The sequence below is a fragment of the Pipistrellus hanaki genome, assembly GCF_964339955.1.
Source record: "Pipistrellus hanaki genome assembly, chromosome: 3".
Lineage (NCBI taxonomy): Eukaryota > Metazoa > Chordata > Mammalia > Chiroptera > Vespertilionidae > Pipistrellus > Pipistrellus hanaki.
The window spans coordinates 27,838,056-27,854,636 of NC_140505.1; the positions used below are offsets into that span (position 1 = coordinate 27,838,056).

Sequence of the window (16,581 nt, forward strand, 5' to 3'; positions counted from 1 at the left end):
CAGAATTAGTTGAAAAATTGACAGAAAACAGTAGAAGTGTTTTTGACTTCTTGAGACAGACTAAAGAAGAAATTCTCCAGGCCCGTCTCACCTTTTGTCATGGCAGGCCTTTCAGCTTTTCTTGATTCTTACTTTGGATCATGAAGGTATTCTTTAGTCAGACAAATCTAGGTCACTCTGGACATACATTTTGGGGTGAGGAGGAACAACACTCTGTGAAAAATTCTAGAAAAATAGAGGGAAGAAATGGAGGTATGCAGATGGAGGCGTCTGTCCAGGCACACAAAGGACACTCAGAGGATGCAATGCTGGGCTCACACGATGTCCTTGCTCTTTTTTCCGCAGGTCTCAGGGGTGAAGCAGGACGAGTCATGCCTTTACCTGGCCCCCCTGGAGCAGATGGACTTCCGGGTTCCCCAGGTTTCCAAGGGCCCCAAGGTACTTTTAAGTTCTATATCACCTAGAGGTAGAATTGGAACATTCTCAGGTTTTTCTCACACTGATTATTGGTCTTGCCCACAACAGGTGACCGAGGTTTCCCTGGAACCCCAGGGAGGCCTGGCCTTCCAGGAGAGAAGGGTGCTGTCGGCCAGGCAGGAATTGGATTTCCAGGGCCTCCAGGCCCCAAAGGTAAGCCTGCAGGACGAGCCCAACCATGAGTGGGACCATAGCTCCGATAGTGTTCAGCCCCTGGCTGGTCAGCACCCAGGGCTGTGCTCTCTCTGGTCACCTTCACTTGAACTTACGATAGTACCAGGCCATGGTCATGAAGACACTATGCGCATAGTGACCGTGCAGATATGGGAAGGCTTACCAATGACCTCACAGTACATGGCTGTCAGTCACTAAAGCCATGAGTGAAATGGTGCCTGCAACAGAGTCGCTTGGTTGGTGGATTTGGAACATTAGGGGACTGGAAGTTGCCCAGGAAGCTGGCAGATGATACATGCATTTAAACTCACCCAGAGGGAATTCTCTGTCATCAGTGAAGGAAATGCATAGCCAGTGGGAACTCCACCCGACTGGGGTAGGAAGTCAGAAGGAAGGTCATGGGGCAGGTGGGGGGGATGAGGAGGCTTCAGTCTTGGGGGGCAAGGCCTCTGCACATGTGGCTAGTATCCCCACAGGATGCTGTCATTTTAGAATCAGTACTTCTTTCTGAAAGTTGTAAGGAAGTAAAGAGGACAGTTTCGCCTTTTTGGTTGCTTTCTTACTCAACTAGTCCTTCGGGTAGACCCTGGCATATAGACTTGCCATAACCAAAATGGTCAGAGCTGCAAAGGTGCTATGAGCAATAGGGAGTGTGTCTTTCCCATTTGGATAGGCATCATGCCCCCAGTTTCACTGGCCATTTGGCCCAAACTGAGTTTAGAGACTTGTCAGCCTGGGCATCCTTCAGTAACCCGCAGCTGCTGTCTGCTGGTATCTTCCCGCAAAAGAACTGTTGGCCCAGAAAGGAACTCACAGACTGATTCATTTCCCTCTCAGCATAACCATTATGGCTTGTTGCAGTTTATGTTCTTACAAGGGTATTTCTTGCATCACATGATCTCACACATCTAGAGGAAATAATGAACAACACAAACAGACCCAGAGAAAGAGAACCAGCGATCAGACTCTCAAACCTCAGAGGGAATGTAAGGGAGGATGGGGGTAAGGGGAAGAGATCAACCAAAGGACTTGTGTGCATACATATGGGCCTAGCCAGTGGCCATGGACAACGTGGGGGTGGGGTGGGGTAGGGCATATCTAGGGAGGGGTCTGGGATGGGAATGGGGGAATAAGGACAATTATGTGAGACCATAATCAATAAAAATAAAAAATAAAAAAATAAAAATAAAAATAAAAATAAATAAAAATAGCTCACAAAAAAAAAAAAAAAAAAAAAAAAAAAAGACTTGTCAGCCTTCTGGCTTTTTGTCTAGAGGCATGCATCACACCCGCTGTCATGGTAACAGCCTAGACATTTGGCAGACCAGATATAGCAGCCTGTTTCCTCCTGGAGCCACATAATAACCACCCATGTGCGTGGCTACGTCTGTCAGGTGTAAAGAGCAGAAGGCCCTTGATGACCCTCCAAGTTCATGGAGGAAGGCATAGGCCTTCTCTACGTTCATGGACCCCACTATATTCCATATGAGAGCCATACCATTGCCATCATGACAGGTAAAGTTTAACTGGTAAAGGTCTTCATTAAAAGCCCTTTGCCCACATTTCGCGAAGCTGCTTGGATGCAGATGCTGGTGGGCGGTTAGGTCCATTATCTGTTGGGGCCCCTCAACACAACAGCCCCATAGCAGGTGCCATTGAGGTGTGTGCTTCTGCAAACTTTTAAATGGCTGCATCCCACAGGAGGGGTGTAAACCATTGTGTCTTAGACTTCACTGTGCACAGGAGCCATGTGGCCAGCTGTGCGAAAGTCTATGAGAACCTTCGGGTTGGGTGGGACCCAGCCTCTAAATGTCGCCACGAGCCTCCAGTGTGCTGCAGCCTCATTTGAGAACCAATGCTTCTCAAACTTGAATGCATCCAGGGATCACAAGAGGTCTGGCGAAGATGTGGACCAGCTTCCATACCTCTCTAGCAGGGCAACAGCACTGTTCTTCAAGCATGGCCACACTTGGGTAGTAAGAGTTTAAAGTGCCTTTCTCAGTCTGCAAACGCCAAGGTGTTTGTTGTTTGTTGTTTGTTTGGGGGGAGTCAGACAGGAGCAAGAAAATGTCAGTGAGTAGAAGAAAGGGGAGGATTGCTCTGAGTGGGTTACGGCCCCTGAGGTGGCACCGGTGGCACTGCCACGACCAGATGGTCTCATCTTCTTCTTAGAACCACCTTGATGGGGCTTCCTTTTTGTTGACCACCTCCAATCAGTTGACCCTGAGCAAGTATAAAAGAAGTGAAGAAAGTGGGAAATATTGTGTTCAATATTATTTTGTTTCTTTAAAATAGGCGTTGATGGCTTGCCCGGAGATCTGGGACTTCCTGGGAATCCAGGTCGCCCAGGAATTAATGGTTTCCCCGGCAACCCAGGTCCGCCCGGCCAGAAGGTGGGTACTGAGTGTTCTCTGGATGGCTGTGTCCTCCAGCCTTGTGATTAGGTGGGCACATACAATGTGGCTAGTAATCTCGCGGGCTTTGTGGGATCAGCATGTGTTGGTTTTTTAATAAAATAGCATAGAGTAGAAAATACCAAAGTACACAGCACATAGTAGTAAATGTTTTGGGGAAAACCATCTGTTTCCACTTTACGAGTATGCTCTTGCTTGTGTGTGTGTACTGCATCTCAACATACAATGTCTGTCTTATTGTGGGTGGCAGAAGAAAGCTGTTTGAAAGCCACTGTCCTACAAGCTGTACTAGCCCCTCAGGAAGGTCTAATGTTTCTCAGCCTCTGCATTATTGACTTTTTGGTCCAGTGATTTATTTATTTATTTATTTAGTGTGTGGTGAGGGCTGCCCTAAACATTTGGGATCTTTAGTAGCCTCCTCCGTGATACTTAAGGAGCATGCCATACCCACCCTAGTTGTGACCACCAAAAATATCTCCGGATATTGCCAAATGCCATCCGAGGGCAAAATGGCCCTGGTTGGGAACCCCTGGGCTAGTGTGACTTTAGGTCTCTCCTTGCCCTCAAACATCCCCTCTGCCCACTTGCTGACTGTTGAAATTCTGCTCAGTAGGTGTAACTGACTCTCGGTTAGATCCATTTCTGTTCTGATGATGAGGAAGGGAAGTGAAATTCCCCGAAGGCAACAGTCCTAAAAGGGAGAAAGGGCCAAGAGCAGTCCCTTGTCAATGTAGAACTCCGCTGGCTGTTTCCTTTGCTCTGAGGAGTTCAGGGAAAGCTGCGGGGATCGGGCAGAGGTGAAGGGAGGCAGCTGCGCCTCAGTGACTCCTGGTACCTCTTTCCTGAGAAACATCTAACTTCCTGGTGTCCCTGCTCCATGTGGCTAAGCACAAGAGGGGACTCCGGAATTCTTATCTTTATAGAACACTCCTAACCTGCACTCAATTTGAACATTAGTCAGCGATGGTGGCAGGTGGATCATCTTAACTCTGTGGTTAGTAAAGGCCAAATGCACATGGAATTAAGGATTTGGTTCATGACTTAAAACACTGTGCTTTTTCAAATATCCCTTGGATTGAGTTCCTGGCACTTTGCAAATTTCCTGCTGGGATGTGTAGAGAAGTCACCAATGCCCCCTCTTGTCCAGAGTCCTCATCTGGAAGTTGTCACCAACAGTGGACACCAGAGGGCACTGTGACGGACACAATGGCCACCAACGGCTTCACACAGCGCCTACATTGGGACTGTTTGGAAAGCACTCTCAGGCTCTCAAGATACTTCCTTTATTTTTATTTGTTAAAGCCCTTTGACTCATGAAATAGATTTAAATGTTTATTTGATGTGAAAGCCTTCGTTAAAGCAAAAACTACACAAAGGGTGTCCTGTTCCTGTGCTGGAACTTTTCCTCTTCTTACGAAAGTATCTATTAGCTGTGTCACCAATCACACCCAGACAAGTCATTGGGGGTGGGGGTGAGGGGTTTCCTCTCTTTCTTTGTAAAATGAAAACGACAAAAATTGTCTACCTTTTTGGGCCGTAGTGAGATCGAAAGGAAATAGTAGGCGTGAGGAAGCTTTGCAAACGGAAGCGGATTAGGCAGGTGTTATTGAGAGCACCATGGAATCAGTTAGCAGTCTGCACTTTTGCTCTTGGCTGATAAAATCATGGGCTTTGCTGCTGGTGAACTTGCTTCTCTCTGCTTTGGGGCTTTCCAGGGAGAGCCCGGGATTGGCCTGCCAGGACTCAAAGGAGCGCCAGGTCTTCCAGGCACTCCTGGCACACCTGGGGAGAAGGGGAACATCGGGGGACCAGGCATTCCTGGAGAGCATGGAGCCATCGGGCCCCCCGGCCTTCAGGGGATGAGAGGTAACTTCTTACAAGTAAATCTGGGCTGGGCATAGACTGGGTCTACTTATTTTGTGTCCTCAGAGCACCTATTAGGCTCTTAGTGAGTATTTGGTGAATGAATGATGAAAGGCCTAGAGCATATGGCTTTCTGTTGTTGTGGCTCATTGTACAGGTAGGTAGTGTGTGCTATGAAACGTGCTGTGGTCCCCATGCAGTTTACTCACAGTTTCTTCCCCATCCAGGTGACCCGGGACCTCCTGGATCACAAGGTCCCAAAGGAGCTCCCGGAGTTCCTGGAGTTGGTCCCCCTGGATTGATGGGCCCCCCCGGGAGACCGGGACCGCCAGGATCCTCAGGTGACGTGACATTCTTCCAGAACAATTTCTTCCCTAAATCATATTCATAACGGGATAGGAGCTGATGCTGGAGTTTCCACAAAGTTAGCAGAATCTGTGAATAAAAAGGCGAAAAGTGAATTCTGTTTGTGGAAGTGAGTTTGGTTGTTTGCTTCAATGTAGTCACAGGTGTCTCTCTTCTTCTCCCGCTGGGCTTGGTTTACAAGACTTCCCCTTTATTGTGCAGTCAGTAACTTTTTCAAATTCAAAATGAGGAGGTGTAGATATATCTTCTCTGTCCATGGAAGGGTTAGTAAGTTGTGAATAATCTGAGTCCACGTTTAGAAGCTTCCTTTGCCTTTGATAATAATTGTAGAGCTAAGCCAGTGATGGTGGACGATGGCAAGATAATCAGTGACAAGCGGTTGAAGAGAAGCTGGTCTTAGGTCTAAACACTGCGGAGAGATGGGATGGTGTTTTGAGTGCTAATTACTGACTACTGATGGCAGAAAGGAGGGACTTTTTCTTGGGACATTTGTTTATCCACTGCCTACCTCAGTAACCCCAAACACCTCTCTCTGGGAAGGTGACAACCGGCCCAACCTCCAGCGTGGGCGGGTTCACATACTTTCTGCAGAAAGTAGCCATTAAGCTCAGTCATGTGCATTGCCTGACCACGCTGTAAGTTCTGCTAAAGGTTATTTGCTCTTCACCTACCTTCAGGCCCTCCTGGAGTGAAAGGAGAGAAGGGTTTCCCCGGATTTCCAGGCCTGGACATGCCAGGACCCAAAGGAGATAAAGGCACTCAGGGCCTCCCCGGCCTGACTGGACATTCGGGACTTCCTGGTCCTCCTGGACAGCAGGGGACACCAGGACAGCCTGGGTTTCCAGGTAAATGATCTGTGAACTCCTGCCCCAAAGTGATGCTGAGGCAGCACCTTACCTCATCGTGACCCTTACCACATGTCCTCAGCATTCACAGTCCTTCCTTCTGGCTACAGGTCTCAAGGGAGAGATGGGCGTCATGGGGACCCCGGGGCAGCCTGGCTCTCCAGGACCAGCGGGCACGCCAGGATTTCAGGGTGAAAAAGGTAGGGATCTGATAACTTCAGAAAAGCCTATCTCAATGCTTCTTGGGAAATTCTGCAATGGTTATAGATGATGCTTCATTTCAAGAGGCAAAGGAAAGAAGTAAAGAAGATCAAGCAAGGGATCTGAAAGATTCCTCTTACAGTAGGAATTCATGCTGCACAGGTTGTGTGCCTTGCCAACAAATCAGAGAGGAGACAAGTTTCGGGTGTTTCTTATTGGCACAGTTAATTCATTTTCTTTCTCTCTTTTTTTTTTTTTTTTTTTTTTTTGAGAAATGGTGGAATCTTCAGTCATGTAAGGTCACAGAAGCTGAATTCTTAGACTCAGATGAACAAACTGGGCAAATTTATGTCTTAATTTTTATTTCTTATCTTGCTATTTTAACTTGGTCCCAAATAACATTTAAAAAATGACTTTGCATGCGAGACATAAAAATGGTGATTTGGTTGATTTGTTTAGTAGAATAGAAAAATTCCTCTTTTATTAGTTTGTATAGAATTGAGTGGCACCATGAACAGGAGTGATAAAGATATTTAGAGAGGAGAGAAAGTCGACATTATTTAAACTAATAAGTGAAGTCGCAAATATTAGAATTGTTAGCAAAGAATGAATTCTAGAAAATGGCTTTATTGTTCATTGACCTGGGTCAGATTCTTCTAGCTAACTCGAAACCAAAAATAACACTTACCATTTAATGCCATTTCTGGGTAGTCCATTAGTTCTTTACACTTTCTTTCTCAGTTGTTTCCACTAGCCAGAAAGAATGCCACACTTTGTCACTGCCTCTGAGATACTTGGTCACATCTCACTGGTTGCCTTCTCTTCCCTCTATAGGGGACCATGGCTTTCCGGGCTCTGTAGGACCCAGGGGAGACCCGGGTGTCAAGGGTGAAAAAGGAGCTGTCGGTCTCCCTGGCAAACCTGGGACCATGGATAAACTTGACACGGAAATGATGAAGGGTGACAAGGGCGATCCAGGAGAAAAAGGTAACCTGGCGGGAGCTTTTAACAATGGAGATAGAACGACTTGCCTTACCAGTGGTTTGGTTCTCCACCCGTAATATCAAACCAACCCGTGTTTCTGCAGCACTGCCCTATTTTAAGTAGGCATGGCTCCTCAATATTCTCTCATGTGTGTTCTGTAGGACAAATTGGCCCAATTGGTGACAAAGGATCTCGAGGAGACCCTGGGACCCCAGGAGTGCCTGGAAAGGATGGCCAAGCAGGGCATCCTGGGCAGCCAGGTATGAAGTGGAGTTCAACTTCACCAGCAAGACAGGCCCTCATGCTGAGAAAATGCTGATGGGCACATTTCGTAGGTATTAACCTGTTTGGTTTTCCTCTTCATTATTTTAGGACCTAAAGGTGATCCAGGCATTAGCGGAACCCCAGGTTCTCCAGGACTTCCTGGACCCAAAGGATCGGTTGGTGGAATGGGCCTGCCAGGTACGTTGGGTTTGGAAGAGGAGTCTTCTTTCTGGTCAATGCACAAGCATTGCTGCAGGCTGAGGACATAATCTAGGCCTGTGGTCAGCAAACTCAGTTAACAGAGCCGTAGTTTGCCGACCACTGATCTAGGCAGATGTGTCTTTTACACAAACACACATCTTTATTTTTTTTATGGTCTCCTACCTGGAGGTGAATGGGATTTGGCTGAGACTATGACCATTGCTAAAAAACAAAAGTCACAATTTAATAACAAAACATGGCTGTACACCATCAACTTTTGATGATCTCATGCTGCTAAAGCCTTTTGATGTTAGCTCAGCAGAATTCTCTGGGCCCCTCTGCCCCAGTTCTGAACTGGCTTCAGCACTTTGCTGCCAGCATTTGTTCTGGTGACAGCAGCCAGAGAGGAGGCATGTGAGAGAAGGCAGAGAGCTCAGGACTCAGGTTGGTCTAGGTGCTAATGCAGACAGTTTGCTACCGACCAGGCGGGAAACATCTAGGTTTCTGGTTGCACTTACTTATAAGTAGGTTTGGCTACTCACATACATTACGAAACCAAGTACACGTGTACTCTTCAAGGCCTGTCTCACGCCTCTCTGATTCGTTCAGCTGATGAGAGTTGATTGTAGAATGTGGAACATAAAAACCATTTCTCACATTGTTGTAGAAGTAAATATGCTAAGCAGTTCATGTGTTTCTTGTCTTTTTATGAAACTATTGTCTCTAAAACATAGGAGAAATGTTTTCTTGTGTGGCTTTTCCTGGGTTGGGGGACTGGCTTCTGCCAGGATGACTTACAGATGAATAAATGAAGGGACACATCTCCCTTTATCTTAGTCAGGGTTGGTTGTCAAGGTGCTATTAAATTTTTAACTATTAGCACCTGCTCCTCACATATTTAAGTTTCCATTGTTTGTGTTTGTAGGATCACCCGGAGAGAAAGGTGTGCCTGGAATCCCCGGCTCACAGGGGGTCCCTGGCTTACCTGGAGAGAAAGGAGCAAAAGGGGAGAAGGGGCAGGCCGGTCTGCCTGGCATTGGAATTCCGGGACTGCCTGGGGAAAAGGTAACAGCAGCCTGCATGGAAACCATCATTCAAGTGGAAATCCTTCATTAGGAATTTTCAGGAAGCATCTCGGCACATTAAATGAACCATGACAGAACCATGTCCCTCAGCTTATTATCAGTTGCCTCTCTTCTCTACTTCCATTCGTGACCCTGTCCCAAGGAAAAATCTGGAAACTTGTTGAGAGGCAAGGGTGGCAGCAAGCTGTCACCGGAGAGGGAAAGAGAGGGGGAGCGTGAAGTAACGTGAGGAGTAGGCCGACAGTTGGCTCCTTTGCTCTGGGTTGTTGGTTTTTCTTGTTTTCAGGTGTGGACTTGGTCTCTTTGGGTAGAAAGCTGGAAATGAACCCCACGTTGCAATCTTTATTGCACCAAAATGTATAGGATTATCCAGAAAGCATCTACAGACACATGTTCAGGGGAAGGTAGGATATTAATGGCCCCAATTTTTACTCACAGGGAGATCAAGGGATATCAGGTTTTCCAGGAAGTCCTGGAGAGAAGGGAGAAAAAGGAAGCCTCGGGCTCCCAGGCATGCCCGGGCCTCCAGGCCCCAAAGGATCACCAGGAAGTGTTGGCTATCCAGGTAGGTGGGCTGAAGCCTTCCCCTGAGCTTGGGCTTCTGAGATGATAAAGAAAAACTCAAAGTCATGGGCATACTGGTACTTTGTCTTTTCTTTTAGGAAGCCCTGGGTTGCCTGGGGGAAAAGGTGACAAAGGCTTCCCGGGATTGGATGGCGTCCCTGGCGTCAAAGGAGAACCAGGTAGAGACCCGCTTCTTAGAACACGGATGGGGGCTCCTGGAAGAGAGGTCAAGGGGATGGCCAGGGAGGTGGGGCATCAAGCTTCCAGGGGGTTATCCTCCCAGACAGCAAGTGTGGGCCCAGGTTATCCCTGCGTGACCTCTGGATAATCAGAGACAAGTCAAAACCATCACTGCACTTTTCAGATGAACAAACTGAGCCTCGGGGGCCAGACAGGGCCTTTTTCAAGGTCTGGCCGCCCGTTGGGAATTAGAACCAAAGTCTCTGAACTGGGTTTATAGCTATTTCCACTCCAACTGGTTCTAGAAGGAGTTTTCCCTGGATTGGCAAGAGAGGTTGATGTATGTTCTGTCCACTCTCGCCATCATTTCGGCATCGGGAGCAGTGGGGTTGCTGGCAGTGTGGAGGGATGTGAGGAGTGAACTTGGGATATGCCTGGGAATGCACCATTTTTCACAGGCACAGCGAGCGGTGAGAGGTTCCATGCCTGACTGACATGACCTTTCTCTTCAAGGTCTTCCTGGACAGCCTGGCGCGACTGGCCCACCCGGACCGAAAGGGGAACCCGGCAATGACGGGTTTCCAGGGTCGGCGGGAGAGAAGGGCGAACCAGGTACATCCAGCTGCTGTTCCCGTTCAGAATGGGACTGTTCTCTGCAGTAAACATCTCCCCAAGACTTACAGACCGGAGCTGGGTACAAAGTGGCACTGAGGCCATTTCTTCTTATAGCCCTGAAAACGGCAGCGTGGAGCAGGGCAGCAGGTCTGGATGGGAAGCAGAGAAGGCAGGCAGGGGTTGTTTATTTCTTTCTCTCTCGAATACTTATGGAGATCTGTCCTCGAAACTGCTCCAGCTCTGGGTGGTGAGTGAATGAGCAGACATCAAAAGCCCAGACCATTACCTTCTCTGCTTGGCATCTCCCTCTTTAGAGAAATGGTCCCAGGGATATTTACTGTTTCCCAAACCTGCTCTGTCTCTGATGGGGTGAGGGGTGCAACTTGGGCAGTTGTGCTGGCTGCTCCTTTGGAGGGTGACAGTTGCATGCATGCTTGTAGGTAGCTAGAGGTTACCCCGGGTCAGGGACATGGGAGGAGGAAAATGCCACTGGGAAGAAGCATCCAGGGGCTTTTAGTGCTATTAGTGTCGGCTTCTTTTTTAAGTTCGATTTTTTTTTTTTCATTCTGTGCACCTCACGTGTATATTATCTACACTCATTTTCCTATAAAAAAAAAATTCTTAAAAAATGCCTCCACACCTTCTTCCCCCCATTTTAATCTTTCCCAAAGCCCTTTCTCACACTTGTGGGATCCCCGGTGGCTGCTTCCCCAAGTGTCTCTGGCTCTCCCCTCCTCTCTGGAGAATTAGCTGTCAGTTAGATGGTTGTCTGAGAAAAGCCCATTTGTGAGTCTCCAGACAGTCGTAGGAAATGAGTACTCCTTTGTACTGATTATTTCTGCTAAGTGTCATAATGGTTCTGAGCTGAAAGGTACTTAGGAAGAAGTACTAAATGATATCTATCTGATCAAGGGTATCCTAGGACGACTCTAGGAACATAATTTCCCTCCCATGGTGCGATTAACTAATTTCTGTGGACTGCAGACGGGACAGGGTGTTGGCACTGCTTTGTGTGGTACCTGCAGATTAGCTCTTTTAGGAAAGATGAACACTGCTTCTCCCCCCCTTTCACAGGTATACCCGGAAGAGGCTCCCCAGGGTTCCCAGGGTCCAAAGGAGAGAAAGGTAACGTACGCTGAATGTGTTCTTTCTTTTCCACTCACCGAGGATGCACACGGTGCCTGCAGAACAGGGTGAATGTTTCAGTGAGGCAGTTGGACATAGACAGTAGATACTGGGCTTAGGACAGTCTAATTGACATGTTTTCTGGCCCGTGACAAAACACGACACAGGGCGCTGTGTTTTGGATTCATGGCCTTGTGAGTCAGCAGACGGAGAGGCAGGAGGGGGGCTCTGTAATCATGTCAGGTGATGGTCCTCTCTCGTTCCCTTTTTAGTTTTTCCCAATCACCTTGAAATAGTACTAGAATTTTTGTATTTTATTGGAAGGTTTGGGATAATATGTTTTAAACTAAACATGTAGTTCTTTTTTTTCCCCCCCTAAAAGCTCTTGAAACACACACACACACACACACGCACACACACACACACACACACACAACTTTTAAAAGTTTCATTACTATGGACATACAATAAATTGCACTTACTTAAAGTGTGTGATTTAATGTCCTGATAAATGTATGTACCCATGAAAATATCACCACATTCAAGATAGTTAACAAACCCATCACCCCAAAAGGTTTCTGCGCTGCTTTGTCATCCCCCATCCTGCCTCGTGCTGCCCCCAAACATTGACCTGCTTTTCGGCACATAGATTAGCTTGCATTTTCTAGAATTTTACATAAGTGGAATCCTGCAGTATTTTGCTTTTAGTCTGTCTTTTTTGAGATTCACCTGCGTTGTTGTCAATAGATCATTTTTTTTCCCTTGCTGAGTGATGTTCTGGGGTGCGGACATAATGTATTTTGTTTACCCATTCACCTATTGGTGGAACAAGCCTTTAACGTTAGCAGTGCTATGACTGAAGGCTTATCTGAGCAAATACATGCCTTTGGCATAGAGCACTTCCTTTAAAAAGTATACAATGATAGCTAAGAATGAGGGCCAGGCTCTGGTATCCTAAGCTGACTCCTCGTTAGGTTGGCCGTGGGAGGGGTGATATTAATCACAAGGAGAGGAAAGGGCATCCAGCTCCAGTTTTCCTCCTGGAGCCTCTGGAAGCCCCTCTCTCCTATATTCTGGGGTTTCTCTTCTTCCTGCCTTTCTCATGATCTCAACCTGTTTTTATTCTTTAGGCTCAAAGGGTGAAGTGGGCTTCCCAGGATTAGCTGGGAGCCCAGGAATTCCTGGATCCAAAGGAGAGAAAGGATTCTCGGGTCCTCCGGGGCCACAAGGACAGCCAGGATTGCCCGGAGCTCCGGGCCGCCCCATGGAGGGGCCTAAGGGAGACCGCGGCCCACAGGGACAGCCAGGCCTGCCAGGTAAGGTGTCCGACCAGGGGCAGAACGGGGGCTGAGTCAGCAAGTACAAATATATACACAGTGTGAAAGAGATTTAAATATGTACGGTCTCGATTGAGGTTTTATTTAGAAGTTGACAGCATTTATTTCAACTTGAAACTGCTTCAGGCATCGGGCCTTGGTATTTTGGTCTGGGCCAGTGCTTTTCTGTGTCCTTTCTGTCGAGGGATTCAGTATATATGACACGTGATTAAGGGAGAGGGGGGAGAGGATTGTGGGAAAGGGCTGGAGCACAAATGGCACCTGAGCTGGTTGTTTTGGCTAGATGACATCTGGCAGGCTTCCCCCTCATGGCCACGGGGACGGCTGCAGCACCGCTGCCCTTGACCCCAGCAACACAGGGCCTGTGAACACTGAGAGGGCAGTGTTTATATCCACCTTTTCCGCCCATTGAACAGATCAGGTTCTTCCTTCTGGGGCACCTTGATTTCTTTGGGGCTCACACAGATTGATGCTGTGTTGCTACATATAGTTGGGGACAGTTGAGTGACCATAGGTATGGTGTGGTTGTATATGTAATTGGTGACAGTTGGGTGGCAGTGATGACAACCATGGGCCAATGAGACCCATCATAAAACCCTCCTCGCCTGACACGTGTAACTTTTGTGCCTCCCATTAGGGCCTCCGGGACCAATGGGGCCTCCAGGGCTCCCTGGGATTGATGGACTGAAAGGTGAAAGAGGAAACCCAGGCTGGCCAGGGACTCCTGGTGCTCCAGGACCCAAGGGAGACCCAGGATTCCAAGGCATGCCTGTAAGTTGTCCGTTTATAGGTGTGGTTTTGAATAATAATATCAAAATAATATGCCTCTGTGTGGGGGGGTGCATGCACATGTATATGTATCACACTCTGAAATCCTCTCTGGATCAGTTCCTTCTCTCTTGCCAGTTATTAGCCATCTTTATTGGCACCACAGTAGGCAACTATTAAACATTTTTTTACAGTCTAGTGTTATAGTGACCATTTAAGAGAAATGTTATATCACTTGAAAACACAGTTCAATGCATGGGTTTAAAAATCTACTTACAAACCTGATGCAAAAAGCAAGCCTCAGTAACATAGAAATATACTCCTCATTTCTAGTCTATGTACATATATATATATGTATATATATATTTATGTGTGTATGCACTCATATGACATATATATCTTAAAATAAACACACACACACACACACACATACACACACACATGCCTATATATAGTTAACCCTAAACAACATGGGTTTGAATGACGCAGGTCCACTTATGTGTGGATTTAAAAAAATAAATATACAGTCAACGCCTGTGTCCCCAGGTTTTGCATCCTCAGATTTAACCAACTATAGACTGAAAACAATATTTTTGTTCTGTAGTTAGGGATTCATAGATGTGGAGAGCTGATAGTGTGCCTTGTTCCACTATGCCATTTAATATAAGGAACTGGAGTGTCCTCCGATTTTGGTATCCGGAGAAGGTTGTGGAATCAATTCCCCATGGATACTGAGGACAACTGTAGTTAAGTTTTGGGGGAGTCAAAAGTTATATTAAAATGTTTCACTGCTCAGGAAGTTGGCACTCCTAACCCCTGCATTGTTTAGGGTCAACTGTATATATTTGTGCATCTTATTTTCGTTATGGCACATTATAAAATAAATTAAAGCAAAGAAACAAATATATGTAGGAAACAATACAATTTTTTATATATTGAGAAAGGAACTAGAAGAAAAAACAACTCTGTTGAGTTAGCAGCTAGAACACGAGATAATATTTTTAAAATACGTGAATCCTATATAATAAAAAGGTAATGTGCAAATTGACCCTAATGGCAGACTGACCCAGGAATGACTGTTAGCTATGATGCGCACTGACCACCAAAGGGCAGATGCTCAATGCAGGAGTTGCCCCCTCAGCCAGAAGCCAGCTCATGGCAGGCCAGTGCAGTGGTGGTGGTAGTGGGAGCCTTTCCCACCTTTGCAGCAGCACTAAGGATGTCCATGGGGAGTGAACCTAAGCCAGCAGGTGGACATCCCCTGAGGGCTCCCAGACTGCCAGAGGAATGTCTGACTGCGAACTTCGGCCCAATCCCCTGGGGAGCAAGTGGACATCTTCCGAGGGGTTCTGGACTGTGAGAGGGCTCAGGCTGGTTTGAGGGACCCCCCTGAGTGCACGAATTTTTGTGCACCAAGCCACTAATATTGTTATAAAGAAAAATAATCCTCCTTTAGTCTATTTTATCTTATTTACATATTTAAAATCACTTTTCAGATAAGATATAAAGCTAATTCTAAAGAAAAATCACTATGCTTGAGTGTTTAGAAGAAAAATTTCCAGAAATGTAGTTGGTGTTGGTAGATTGATTGTTGCCATGATAAATGTTTAGGGACTCTGTTCATAGCATTGTGATCTGGGGTGGGACAGCAGAATGTAAGACTTGCACCTACTCTGAGAGCTTACCACATAGATGGACAAGAAGAGGGGACCCAGGGAATGAAGCAGGCTGATTCGGTTACCTTGTTTTGACATACAGAGAGTTTTTGGCATTCTCTTTACATCATTCAAGACCCACAAGACACCATTTATCCACAAAGGTATCTGCAGAACATGGAGGGGTTGTCCCAGCTTCCCGATGACCAGTTACTTGAGAGACTTGCTGTTCGTCTCTTGAATGATCCCCAACTGATGTCCTCTTTGTGTGTCTAGGGGATTGGTGGTACTCCAGGAATCACAGGTGCTAAGGGTGATATGGGACCTCCAGGAGTTCCAGGTTTTCAAGGTAAGACAGTAAAGATGATGCTGCTTAAAGACACATTTACCTATCCCCAGAACTTCCTAACCACTGGCACTTTCATATTGATAGAACCAGTATAATTATAGAACAAGTCTTGTTCTCTTCAAATTAAATATGCTATTTCTATGTGATAGCCCAATTTGTATAATGCTATATGAATGACCGTATAAAGACGTTCTGATTTTTTTTTTTTTTTTACTAAGAATCAGTGGATCATTTGCATCTCAATTATTTGAATATTATTAAGAAATCATGGATTTTGGCCATTCATTAACTTATTAATATATTGAGCAACTATGTAGGGGTGCCTACCAGCGTTCAGACACTGATTCTTACTGCTGAAACAGATACATATAAATGAAAGGTACATAAAACAAGTCCTCAGCCTGCAGATATTTTGTGCTCTATTTGGGGACATATGTGAATCAGAATGTGACCAAAAACAGTATCACGTGCCCCTCCACTGGTTGTGACCATTTTGCAGTTTGTTGCATGTTTAAAAATGTGGTTTTTGGGTTCTTGAAAGAAGAGTTTCATCAAACGTTTTACAGAGTGGACCAGAAGTAATACTCTTTTCTTCCATAAGCCTAAATGGAAAAATTGCACTGTGTGTGTATGTATATGCATGCGCACATATGTGTGTATACATGTACATGTGTATTGCCACACATGTATATGCATTCTCACATATGTGCATATATTTACACATGTCTATGCAGATACATACTTGTGTATCTTTTGTGATTCTGTACGAAGACCATGTTGTGCTTTCTTCCAGGACAGAAAGGTTTCCCTGGCCTTCAGGGAATTAAAGGAGACCAAGGAGACCAAGGCTTCCCTGGATCTAAAGGTAGGATGATGTGCTTCATTGGAGGGTGCCTTACGGATTTGATTGAACTCACAGCATTAGGGTATTTGGTTTTACCAATGTGAAAAGGCTTGAAGGTCATTAGAAAACAGTTAATCAACCAAATTCTTTGGTTGCTGTATTTGACTAATCTGGTAGACATGTTTACCAGTGACTTACCTTGAAGTCATAATAGGAATAACATCGATCTCGCACAAGTAGGATGAATGAATTCTGGTTGGACAGCAAGGA

The 16,581-nt window shown here is 46.1% G+C and overlaps 1 protein-coding gene across 1 annotated transcript in view; it reads left to right on the top strand.

The window, feature by feature from the left end:
* The window catches only part of COL4A1 (collagen type IV alpha 1 chain), a 143,241-nt gene that overhangs the window by 114,287 nt on the left and 12,373 nt on the right, over positions 1 to 16,581 (top strand). Inside the window, exons 27-45 of the mRNA XM_084879936.1 lie at positions 346 to 438; positions 526 to 630; positions 2,947 to 3,044; positions 4,781 to 4,931; positions 5,156 to 5,269; positions 5,972 to 6,139; positions 6,250 to 6,339; positions 7,175 to 7,327; positions 7,486 to 7,584; positions 7,697 to 7,786; positions 8,715 to 8,854; positions 9,313 to 9,439; positions 9,537 to 9,617; positions 10,132 to 10,230; positions 11,308 to 11,358; positions 12,489 to 12,674; positions 13,333 to 13,466; positions 15,395 to 15,467; positions 16,261 to 16,332. Coding sequence (XP_084736062.1) covers positions 346 to 438; positions 526 to 630; positions 2,947 to 3,044; positions 4,781 to 4,931; positions 5,156 to 5,269; positions 5,972 to 6,139; positions 6,250 to 6,339; positions 7,175 to 7,327; positions 7,486 to 7,584; positions 7,697 to 7,786; positions 8,715 to 8,854; positions 9,313 to 9,439; positions 9,537 to 9,617; positions 10,132 to 10,230; positions 11,308 to 11,358; positions 12,489 to 12,674; positions 13,333 to 13,466; positions 15,395 to 15,467; positions 16,261 to 16,332 — 2,124 coding nt within the window. The remainder of the gene's footprint in view (positions 1 to 345; positions 439 to 525; positions 631 to 2,946; positions 3,045 to 4,780; positions 4,932 to 5,155; positions 5,270 to 5,971; positions 6,140 to 6,249; positions 6,340 to 7,174; positions 7,328 to 7,485; positions 7,585 to 7,696; positions 7,787 to 8,714; positions 8,855 to 9,312; positions 9,440 to 9,536; positions 9,618 to 10,131; positions 10,231 to 11,307; positions 11,359 to 12,488; positions 12,675 to 13,332; positions 13,467 to 15,394; positions 15,468 to 16,260; positions 16,333 to 16,581) is intronic.